Raw genomic sequence first — 13,302 nt, 5'->3', positions numbered from 1 at the left:
TGAATTGGAATGCTATAATATAATTTGTATGAGAAAATCAATTACTTCACTTTAAGATGGGTTATATATATATGAAGAACTGCTTCTTCATCCAACGGTCCATATTTACTCTCCCTCGAAGGCACCTATAAATATTCTCACAATAGGGCATTCATTCATTTTCTATCTATGAATTTCTGATTCCGGCGGCCGGATATCGAGCTCCAACCCTAGTAGTGAGGCAGAGATCGCATAAGCAGAGCGATGACGACCCGCTTTAAGAAGAACAGGAAGAAGAGAGGGCACGTGAGTGCCGGCCATGGGCGCATCGGAAAGCATCGCAAGCATCCCGGCGGTCGCGGCAACGCAGGTGGTATGCACCATCACCGGATCCTGTTCGATAAGTACCATCCCGGGTACTTCGGTAAGGTTGGCATGCGTTACTTCCACCGACTTCGCAACAAGTTCCACTGCCCCATCGTCAACATCGATCGCCTCTGGTCTCTCGTACCGGAGGAGGTCAAGGCTGCCGCCACGAAGGCTCCTGGTGGTAGCGCTCCAATGATCGACGTTACCCAGTTCGGATACTTCAAGGTCCTCGGAAAGGGTACGCTGCCGCCATCACAGCCTCTTGTCGTCAAGGCTAAGCTCGTGTCCAAGATTGCTGAGAAGAAGATCAAACAGAATGGAGGAGCTGTAGTTCTTACTTCTTGATTGGATCGGATACAGGTGCTAGTTCGTGGAGTGTTCCTAAAGTTTTATTCTGCTTTGGCTTTTAATTTTGAGATATAAGGTCTATGCATTGTTTACTTTTCAAGTAGTTGATTAGATTTTTGTGCGCAAATTATTATTGAACATATCTGTTTAGCTGAAGCAAACTTAATGATGATGCAAATTTCAAGTTTAAAGCAGGAATGATGATTATGTGGATGCTGTTTTTTTTCATTGCTTGCTGAGATTTCTGCAATTTTGAGTAATGCTTGGACAGAAGCTTGGTTTAGGACCATTTTAATTGCATACTATTGTTTTATTTTTGCTAAATTTACTTGCAATTCTGTAGTGATGTATTCAATTCCTGCCGCATAGTTTCACCCAAAATTGCTAATTAGGATTTAGTGAAAGCACTGTCTAAAGCTGAAATCAATCTCAATTAGTGATTTTAGTAGAATTGGAAACATTAAAACAAATTTATGGTAAATCATGTTAGATTGGGAAATCATTATATTAGAGTGACGAGTAGTTTTTTCAAAATTGGAAAATTGAAATTGGATTGTTTTGGCATGTGCATGGAAGATAAAAATTTCCCCAAGAAGACAAATAGAAAAAGGTAATGTTGAAAGATATGAATTTAAAGTGGTGGACCAAAGTTTGCATTAATAAATCTGTGGAAGATTTGTCAAAAACTTGTTCAACATGTGATGCTCTACTAAAGATTGATGTGTGAAGTGGGATTTATATATTTGCTGTTTATAGCCATGGATGATGATGATGGGGATTTTTGTTGCTTGATAGTAATCATCTTCAATTTAGTTAAGTTTTAGATAGACAACTCATCTTGAGCCCGATGCATTGTTGTGCACATAATCAATTTAAACAAGAGATCAACATGCCAACTTAGTTTTTCTTCAAAACCTTTAGGCACTTAAGGCAACTAATTCTATAGAGTTTTTCTTTTAGGATGTAAGAGTGAGAGCTAAGAGTAGTCCTTTTCCTTAATCATGTTGTATATATTAATCAATTTCATTATAAAGATAAAATATCTTAATCCATATTTCTTAATAACCTTAAACCATCTTATTTAGTTGCTCATTTTCCATTTTTAGAATTTATTTGAAAGTATTTTGAAGGTGTGAATTTTTCACAAAATTAGAATTAAGATAATTATATCGTATCATGTATAGAACTACTAGTAGTAGCAGAACTAAGAATGCCTAAATAAAATTAGGGCTAGTAATGATATACTGAGAAATTTATTATATTTGGTAGATGGATAGCTCTTCAAAATTGTGAAAATTAGATTTGGATTGTTTGGCATATACATGCAAGATATAAAATGCCTAAAGAGTACAGATGGTAAAATTAATGTTAAAAAAGGTTAGTGAGTGAAAGTGATGTACCAAAGTTTACATCAATAGAAGCTTGAATGATTTGTCAAAAACATGTTTGACATGTGATGCTCTGAAGGATAATTTGAGGAGTGGGACTTTTACATTTGGTGGTTAAATGTACTCAAGGATGATGATGATGACAAGATATCAAAATGCCAACTTATAAAAATTTTCCTTGAGAAAGCCCTATGCTATGGTAAATTCATAGGATTTTCCTTTTGGGATGAAAGAGTGAAAACTAAGAGGATTTTTAATCTTGTCTCATGGGGTTGACCATTTAATTTAAGAGGCTCAACCGATGAACCTGAGTGACTAGTCTATTATTGGCTTTAATGTACTCAACTAAGTTGGCTAGTGAATTTAAATGGGTCATATGTGGTAATCCATTTATTTAAATGGGTTTAAATACTAACTCATTTAATCGAATTAAGTTCCATTTACCCACTAATGGCATCACTAAACAAACATAAAGCATTGTGAATTAAAAATGTTATAACAAGGCAAAATTATTCACCATGCTAACTCTATGACATTAATAATAAGTTTAACCTATGAAGCTTGGACATTTCCATATGACTTTCGTATATGTGCTAGACACCTGTTGAATATAGACACAGCTCCAACATGTCCTTACATATATACGACACATTAGTATTAATGTCAAGGTTTTTCAGTGTGGAATTGAACTTGTCATGGGCGATAGGTTGTGATGATGTATCGAAACATGTTGAGAAATTTTGTGTTCAAAATTTGGACTCTTATTTCTCGTGGGATAGCCCTTGCTATCTATAATATGTGATATATTTTAGAAAAAAAATCTTGATCGGGCACGAATCTTGAGGCAAAATCAAGTTGGAAACTTCCGAAATTAAAATTGGGACCATCTGAACTTCGATTTCAGCAAACTTATAGTCGAATTGAATGTCTCGGAAATACGAACCCAACAACACCGAATTTGACTCAATCCGAGTCCAAATGGGTCCAAATCAAGGGTTTGAAGCGCTGTTGGAGGGTTCAAACCACAATTTGGTTTACCAAATGGTTTCCAAACATAATGTGCTTATAGTTGAATGGAGCGGCTCGACGAGACGAATCCAACGAGCCCAAGATCATAGAATTCTGACATCATTAAGACCTTCAAATGTCTAGTGAACAGCTCACGATCAAGGGATTCAACATTGGCCGTCCATCCACCACTCCCCGTTTGTCCTTGATCTCCCACCTATTTACAGGCCATGTCACTATATGAAATTTATAAATAGACTCCTCCCCCCTCCTTAAAAGGGGGCTCCAAGCAAGAGAGCAAGAAAGAGATTGAAGATCACTCTTGCCTCCTCGCTCCTCCTCAACCACCGCTTGGAGTTCCGTTAGACCACCACTTAAGGCCCTGACTCTGCCGGATCACCACTTAGGCCCGGACTTCTGCCAGACTACCTCCTGAGGTTTGGACTTCTACCGGACCACCACCTGAATCCCGGAGTTCTGTCGGACCACCACCTAAGGCCCGGACTTTTGTCGGACCACCACTTGACTCCTGGACTTTCGCCGGACCCCCACCTGAGGCCCGAACTTCTACCGGACCACAACCTGACGCCCGAAGTTATGCAGGACCACCACTTGAGGCCCGGACTTCTGTCGCCGGACCACCACCTGACGCCCGAACTTTCATCGGACCACCACCTGAGGCAGGGACTTCTACTGGACCACCACCTAACGCCCAGAGTTCTGTCGGACCACCACTTGAGGCCCGGTCTTCTGCCGGACCACCACCTGACGCCCAAGCTTCTGTCGGACTACCACATGAGGCCCGAACTTCTACCAGACCACCACCTGACGCCCGGAGTTCTACCGGACCACCACATGAGGCCTGGACTTCTGCCAAACCACCACCTGGAGCCCGGACTTCTGCTGGACCACTACCTGAGGCCCGGACGTCCATCGGACCACCACCTGAAGCTCGAAGTTGTGCCGGACTATCAAATGAGGCCCGGAGTTCTGCCGGAGTACCAACACCTGATGCCCAACACCTGAGTCTCAGAATTCTACCATGCCACCACCTGAGGCCCGAACTTTTGTCGGATCACCACCTGATGCCCAAAGTTCTACCGGAGTACCGCCTTACTACTATGGTCTTTCGGACCACAATCTCCTACTGACTATGATCATTCTGACCTCCATCGCCTACTACGGTCCTTTCGATCTCCATCACCATACAACGGTCTTTCTGACCCCGGTCTCCTGCCAACTACAATCTTTCAGACCCCTATCTCCTGCCGACTATGGTCCTTTCGACCTCCGTCGCCTACTACGATTCTTCTAACCTACATCGTTAGACAACAATCTTTCTAACCCCGGTCTCCTTCCTACTATGATCTTTCCAACTTCTATTCTATCGACTATGGTCCTGTTGACCAAACAAACATGTCTATGTTGATTATTGATTTATTGTAACTCCCATCATGTAATGTGCTCTATATGATGCACATTTTTGACATCGAGCCAAGGCCTTCTCCCAAGGAAGGACCTCATTTGTAATAGACTGCAAATACTAGTGGATTCATTCAAACTGGGCCAAACCACATGGTTTCTCCTTTTTCAGGTGTTTCCACGTAAAAACTCGGGTGTCTCTTATGAATGCTACACCCTCTCTCTTTCATCTGAGTGTGTGCTGGATTTCATACAACACTAAGACGTTAGATTATATATTTCTCTACCACCGCGAATATTCCAGGACGCAACAATATGTATTGTCTCCTTCACTTCGTCAAAAGATCTCGCATTGCCACATCTAAAGCCGAAATCGATCTCAAGTATTGATATTAGTAGAATTGGGAACATTTAATTGAATTTATGATAAATAATGTTAGATTGGGAAATCAATTATATTAGAGTGATGAGTAGTTCTTCAAGATTGAAAAAATGAAATTGGATTGTTTTGGCATGTACATGCAACCATAACAACAACTAGTCTTTATCCACTATGCATGATCGGTTACATAAATCATTTTTCTCCATTGTGTCAGATTAAGAGTCAAATTCTCAAGAATACCAGACCTAATCTCCATTGTGGCATGTACATGGAAGATAAAGATTTTTTCCCAAGAAGTCGAAAAAAAACGAAATTGAAAGATATGGATTTAAAGTGGTGGATCAAAGTTTACACTAGTAATTGTTTGGAAGATTTGTCAAAAACATGTTCAACATGTGATGCTCTACTAACAAATGATGTGTGAAGTGGGATTTATACATTTGCTGTTTATAGCCATGGATGCTGATGGAGCTTTGTGTTTCATGATAGTAATGATCTTCAATTTAGTTAAGTTTTAGCTAGAAAAAATGAGCTTGAGCTTGATAAATTGTCTTGTAGATGGTCAATTCAAAAAAGAGATCAACATGCCAACTAAGGAAGTTTTCTTCCTTGGAATACCTTTAGTCACTTAAGGTAACTAATTCAATAAAGTTTTTGTTTTGGAAGATAAAATATCTTAATGTAACTAATTCAAGGAAGTTTTTGTTTAGTCACTTAGTCAATTTTTCTTAATCATGCTATATATATTAATCAATTCTATTATAAAGATAAAATATCTTAATCCATATTTGTTGATAACCTTAAACCATCTTATTTTGTCGCTCATTTTCTCATTTTAGAGTTGATTTGAAAGTGTTTTGAAGGCGTGATTTTTTCACAAAATTAGAATCAAAATAATCATATTGTATCATGTATAGAATTAGTGACGGTTGCAAAGTTAAGAACACTAAAATGAAATCAGGGTTGGTAATGATAGATTGAGAAATTGATTATATTTAGGAGATGAATTGCTCTTCTAAATTGTGAAAATTAGATTTGGATTGTTTGGCATATACATCGAAGATATAAAATGTCTCTAGAATACAAATGGAATAGATTATTGTTGAAAGATTAGTAAGTGAAAATGATGTACCAAAGTTTGTATCAATAGAAGGATGAATGATTTGTCAATAACATGTTTTATATGTGATGCTCTTAAGGATGATATGAGAAGTGAGACTTTTACATTTGATGGTTAAATCTTCTTAACGATGGTGATGACAAGATATCAACTTGCTAACTTAGGAACTTTTTCCTTGAGGAAAGCTTTATGCTCTTGTGAACTCAATATGATTTTCCTTTTGGGATGAAAGAGTGAAAACTAAGAGGAATTTTTATCTTGTCTTATGGTGTTGGCCATTCAATTTAATAGGGTCAACCCATGATCGGAGTGACTAGCCTATTTTTGACTTTAATGTACTAAGTTAAGTAGGCTACTAGGCTAGTGAATTTAAATGGGCCATATGTGGTAAACTATATATTTAAATGTTTTTTTAATACCAACTCATTTAATCTATTTAAGTTCCATGTCCTCCCTGGTGACATTACTAAACAAACAAAGCATTGTGAATTAAAATGTCATAATAAGCCAAAATTATTCACCATGATAACTTTCATGACTTCAATAATAAATAAATTTAAACCTATGACGCACAAACATTTCCAAATAACTTTTATATCTGTGTTTGACACATGTTGAATATAGACACGACTCCAACTTGTCCTGACATATATACGACACATTAGTATTAATGTCAAGGTTTTCCAATGTGGAATTGAACTTTGATACTTAAAGAATGCTGTGGGTCATGGGCGATAGGTTGTGATGATATATTGAGTCTTGCTGAGCAGTTCTGTGCTCAAAATCTGGACTTTTCTCACGGGATTTTCCCTTGCTATCTATAGTATGCATTATCTCCTTCACTTTGCTGAAAGATCTCACGTTGCCACAACTAAAGTTGAAATAAATCTCAACTAGTGATATTAGTAGAATTCGGAACATTAAAATGAATTTATTGTAAGTAATATTAGATTGGGAAATCAATTATATTAAAAATGATGAGTTCTTCTTCAAAATTGAAAAATTGAAATTGGATTGGTTTTGCATATACATGGAAGTAAAAAATTTTCCCAAGAAGACATAGAAAAAATTAAAGTTGAAAGATATGAATTTAAAGTGGTGGACCAAAGTTTACACTAGTAAATGTTTGGAAGATTTGTCAAAAACATGCTCAACATGTAATGGTCTACTAACAAATGATGTGTAAAGTGGGATTTATACATTTGCTGTTTATAGCCATGGATGCTGATGGAGCTTTGTGTTTCATGATAGTCATTATCTTCAATTCAGTTAAGTTTTAGCTAGACAAATGAGCTTGGGCTTGATAAATTGTCTTGCACATAATCAATTCAAATGAGAGAACAACATGCCAACTTAGGAATTTTTCTTCCTTGGAATACCTTTAGTCACTTAAGGTCACTAATTCAATAGAGTTTTTGTTTTGGGATGAAAGATTGAGAGCTAAGAGTACAATCAATTTTCCTTAATCATGCTGTATATATTAAAGAATTCTATTGTAAAGATAAAATATTTTAATCCATATTTGTTGATAACCTTAAACTATCTTATTTTGTCACTCATTTTCTATTTTTAGAGTTGATTTTAAAGCATTTTGAAGGCATGTTTTTTTTCACGAAATTATAATCAAAATAATCATATTGTACCTTGTATAGAATTAGTGACGGTTGCAAAGTTAAGAACACTAAAATGAAATTATGGATGGTAATGATAGATTGAGAAATTGTTTATATTCAGGAGATGAATTGCTCTTCAAAATTGTGAAAATTAGATTTGGATTGTTTGGCATATACATCGAAGATATAAAATGCCTCGAGAATACAAATGGAATAAATTATTGTTGAAAGATTAGTGAGTGAAATTGATGTACCAAAGTTTATATCAATAGAAGGATGAATGATTTGTCAATAACATGTTTGATATGTGATGCTCTTAAGGATGATATGGAAGTGGGGCTTTTACATTTGATGGTTAAATCTACTTAAGGATGGTGATGATAATGATGATGACAAGATATCAACTTGCCAACTTAGGAACTTTTTCCTTGAGGAAAGCTTTATGCTCTTGTGAACTCAATAGGATTTTCCTTTTGGGATGAAAGAGTTAAAACTAAGAGGAATTTTTATCTTGTCTTATGATGTTGGCCATTCAATTTAATAGGGTCAACCCATGATCTGAGTGACTAGCCCATTTTTGACTTTAATGTACTCAACTAAGTAGGCTAGTGAATTTAAATGGGCCATAAGTGGTAATCCATTTATTTAAATGGTTTTTTAACTCATTTAATCTAATTAAGTTCCATGTCCCCTCGGGGGCATTACTAAACAAACATGGAGCATTATGAATTAAAATGTCATAATAAACTAAAATTATTCACCGTGTTAACTTTTTATGACTTCAATAATAATTAAACTTAACCCCATGAAGCACGAACATTTCCAAATGACTTTTGTATCTGTGCTAGACACATGTCGAATATAGACACGACTCTAACATGTCCTGACATATACAACACATTAGCATAAATGTCAATGTTTTCCAATGTGGAATTGAATTTTGATACTTACAGAATGCTGTGGGTCATGGGCAATAGGTTGTGATGATATATTGAGACTTGTTGAGCAGTTTTGTGCTCAAAATTCGGACTCTTATCTCTCTCGGGATTTGCCCTTGCTATCTATAATGTATTATCTCCTTCACTTTGCTAAAAGATCTCACGTCGCCACATCTAAAGTTGAAATCGATCTCAACTAGTCATATTAGTAGAATTGGGAACATTAAACTGAATTTATGGTAAATAATGCTAGATTGGGAAATCAATTATATTAAAAATGATGAGTTGTTCTTCAAAATTGAAAAATTGAAATTTGATTGTTTTGGCATGTACATGGAAGATAAAAAAATTTTCCCAAGAAGACAAATAGGAAAAAATTAAAGTTGAAAGATATGAATTTAAAGTGTTGGACCAAAATTTACATTAGTAAATGTTTGGAAGATTTGTAAAAAACATGTTCAACATTTGATGCTCTACTAACAAATGATGTGTGAAGTGGAATTTATGCATTTGTTTTTTATAGCCATGGATGCTGATGGAGATTTGTGATTCATGATAGTCATGGTCTTCAATGTAGTTAAGTTTTAGATAGACAAATCAGCTTGAGCTTGATAAATTGTCTTGCACATAATCAATTCAAATAAGAGACCAACATGCCAACTTAGGAATTTTTCTTCCTTAGAAAACCTTTAGTCTGTTAAGGTAACTAATTCAATAGACTTTTTTTAAATGAAAGAGTGAGAGCTAAGAGTAGAGTCTTTTTTCCTTAATTATGCTGTATATATTAATCAATTCTATTATAAAGATAAAACATTTTAATCCATATTTGTTGATAACCTTAAACCATCTTATTTTGTTGCTTATTTTGTATTTTAAGAGTTGATTTGAAAGTATTTGGAAGTCGTGATTTTTTCACAAAATTAGAATCAATATAATCATATTGTAACATGCATAGAACTAGTGATGGTAGCAAACTTAAGAACCCTAAATTGAAATTAGGTTCGGTAATAATGGATTGAGAAATTGACGATCACAAATGAGCTTTAATCGAACCGAGTATCGAGTAGCTCGTCGAACGCTTGGTTTGTATGCGTATCTTTTTCTGTGTTGTAGAAAGCAAACTTGACTAAGGATATGGCGAAATAGAAAATCAAGTTCAAGAATTGGATAAGCATTTTATCACTTCATGAATTTATGAATTTCTGCTGAAATAAAATTATGAGAGCATGAATTTTGACTTATTGTTTGAAATAGTTTTTTTATTATTTTCTAAAGCAGTTTTTAGCACAGTAAGTATTTGTATTAGAAAGTTACTTCAAAAAATGGTAAAAAAGTCATCCCAAATGAAGTCTTAGGTTTCGTTTGAGATAGCTTTCTTATTACTTTATATATTTATGATAGCAATCATAAAAAAATTATTTGACATACTACAAAGTTATTTTGATAATAATTTTAAAAAATTAAATTATTTAAATTAGTAAGAAAATTATCCCAAATAAAGTTTTAATCAATCAGAATTTATAATAGATTATTTTTGGATCCATATCATTTTGTTTCTAAGAGGGATTATTATGTGCAGTGTTCGGAATGCGTTCGGAGGCCAATTCTTATGCTCCATTGCATCCAATGTACGGTGCATTGGATGTACATTGGATGATGTAGTATATTAAGATTGGCCTCCGGACGCATCCTGACACCATACTAATAATTTTGCTTTAAAAAAAATTGAAAATGCTTGTAGCAGTTTTTGCTCTTGATTGATTAGTCTGAATTTATAGGAAGACGGTAGTACATCAATCTTTCGCTAAGGTTTGGTTTGGTTTGGCGTAATTAGTGCCGTTTTTATTTTAAAACTTGAAAAAAGATGTCTATTGTTGTTAGGATGCATATCTTTTATAAAAGGGATTTTTACATGCATAACTCTTAAAATCATAGAAAATATATATTTAACACCTAAATTTTTATATTTATTAATATATTACCTAAAATTCATTTTTCCTACTATACTACTCCATTGAAGCGATGAGATACTTGTATTCACCGTGAAAGGATGTCATTGACAGGGAAGGTAGTCGTTGATAGTGATTTTTGACGGAAGGTATAAACGGAATGTTATAATTGATTAAAAGAGGGGTTTTAGGTGGTATATTAGTAAATATATAAGTTTGGGTGTTAAATATGTATTTTCATTAATGTAAAAATTCCTTTATAAAACTGTTTTTTTCAAACCTCCATTATGATACCAATTTGCAAAGCTTTTTATTTTTACTTATCAATTGGTAAAAGGCTGTCTTGAAACTACTGTTTCTCATCAAAACTTCTTCCGCTACCAAACAAGGCCTAAGTTGGGCCTTCTTGTGATTTGCTCTTGATTTTTTTTTTGGTATGTTTACATACATACCACCATATACTACTCTATTTACATATTTAACATCTAAAACTTTAATATTACATATATACCACTCATAATTCATTTTCATATCAAATATGTGTAGCAGAAATGAAATATATAAGTGGTAGGAAGGAAATATGAGTGGTATATTTTATATTAAAATAATATAGGGTGATACGTATGTAATATTAAAATTTTAGGTGTTAGATACGTAAATAGGATGACATAAAGTGGTATGTATGTAAATTCCTTTTTTTCCTCAAATTTCATTCACCTAACAAAAAAAATATGGATCTGTTTTTTATATTTATAATTGTTTGTTTTGAAAATTTATATAAATTTTCGTGCGTTTTCAGAAATTCTTTTGCACATTATTTTGTTTTAATTAGTTTTTTTTTTTTGAAGAACATTAAAAAATAAAAATACAAGCATATAAATGTCTGTTTTTTAAATGAGCAGTCTTTTCATCGATGTGTAGAACTCCCTTACGGATTTGTCTCTAAGTACAATTTTATTCGATCTTTTAAAGTTTACTTCACATTTTAATCATCTTAAGCAAATTAATTGAAATTAAGGTGTTGTTTGGGACAATTTTTTATTATATTATTTTTTATATTGTAATCATATTTTTTATTGTTTTTTAAAATATTTTTTATTAAAAAATTCCTCTTCACAATAGCCTTAAAAATTTATTTTTTCTATAATGGTTTTGCAAAATAATAAGAAAGTTGTCCTCAATGAAGGCTTCATGGAAAACATACAAAAATTATAATAAAAAGCTATTTCAAAAGAAGTTGAAGTATAAATATTGAAATTAAGGCTTTGTTTGAGATGATTTTCTTTGTTTTTTAGTAAAAAAATCATTAAGTTTAAAAAAAATTTGTACTAAAATTTGCTTAAGAAAGCTGTAATAAAGTTATCACAAATGAAACCTAAGAATTCATTTAGTATTGGTGCAATATTTTGTAAAAGTGGTTTTAAAATTGTTGAGGAGAAAATAATTTTGTTAAAATTATCATAAAAATAAATTATTGCACAAAATTCTTGAAAATAATAAAAAAGAAACATCAAATAAAAATTATAATTAATCTAAAATTTGAAACAGTAAAAAAAATTATCTCAAACAAAATGCAAAACTGAAATAATTGAATTTTTCATCACTACTGAAATCAAAGCTTAGACATAGTGGCAAAACTGAAAGTAAATTAAACCATAAAAAAAGTAGTCGCTAAAGGATCTATATATATTTTAAAGGTCGTTAAAAAAAGTCAATTTGAGTAGTATCATATATATTTTTTTAATTGGGAATATAAAAAATGTAGTCATTTTGTTGATTGCGAAGAATTTAATTTGTAGGTATTTTGATATTTCTGGTAAATATAATTAAAGCGTAGAAAAAGTGTATTTTTATATTTGCGCGTATGGTGATCATGTTTTGGATTATATTTTTTTTGCTACTCGTTGGATATCCCCGTTGCGGTTGCAGCTCTCTTGTTAGAGCCTTCTAGGCAGGATTTATTATTATGTGCAGATTCTGGAGGGCATCCGGAAACTAATAAAAATACGTCACATCATCTCAAAAATATATCGCGGTCGGTACCGCTCGATACTGAGCGCATAACCGAACGGGAGAACTGTCTAGTATTCGCATAGAATAATAGCTCTCTAGGTGGAGCTTAGCTTATTAGAGAGAATTAGTGAGAGAGGAGATAAGAATTAGGGGGATTGAGTTAAGTTGGTTTGCAAGTCAACTAGGTCTTGACTTGTTAACAAGCTCTTGGGTTAGCGAAATTATTACAAGCGGTCATCTGATGCCGTCTGGAAGCCAATAAGAACGCGCGCGCCACATCACCAATACGTTGATGTGGTGTATCCTGATTGGCTTTCGGACGGTCCAATGACCATACATAATAATCTCTCATTGGGTTGAGCTTATCAAGTTGGGAGCTTGACCTCAAGCTTTGATTATGGCTACAATTTTCTATGAGCACGATGTTGAGTTTGATGAGACATGACCCATTGGCTCCTTGAGTGGCTCAATTAAATTTATAAAAAAATTATTAATCTCATTTATCCCCAATTTATGTTAAATCTCATATTTCGGATTTAATTTAAATGCACAAGTCTCGTAAACTCTTCTACTTCAAATTTTGTTGATCTAGTCGATTCCTTCTCCCACAAACCCTCATTGCGGCCTCCTCCTTTTCAATGTCTTCTTAAACAATCTCCCTTAATGATTTCCTTGTTTATTTGTCGTGGAGGGTTTTGAGAATCCCAGGTATGAAACTCGGGCCAAACTATAATAAATAGTCATTCACATGAATATAAATATAAAACATAATC

General features: G+C 33.9%; 1 protein-coding gene across 1 annotated transcript; it reads left to right on the top strand.

Annotated features, from left to right (window-relative positions):
- The first annotated feature begins 201 nt into the window (after positions 1 to 201).
- LOC110114533 (60S ribosomal protein L27a-3) lies at positions 202 to 924 on the top strand. The gene has a single exon (XM_020847448.2). It carries the CDS (start codon positions 244 to 246, stop codon positions 691 to 693), a length of 450 nt encoding a protein of 149 aa, XP_020703107.1. The 5' UTR covers positions 202 to 243; the 3' UTR covers positions 694 to 924.
- Positions 925 to 13,302: the final 12,378 nt, after the last annotated feature.

Source organism: Dendrobium catenatum, unplaced genomic scaffold (assembly GCF_001605985.2).
Source record: "Dendrobium catenatum unplaced genomic scaffold, ASM160598v2 fragScaff_scaffold_1638, whole genome shotgun sequence".
NCBI classification, from domain to species: Eukaryota; Viridiplantae; Streptophyta; class Magnoliopsida; order Asparagales; family Orchidaceae; genus Dendrobium; species Dendrobium catenatum.
This window is presented reverse-complemented; position numbering and strand designations above follow the sequence as displayed.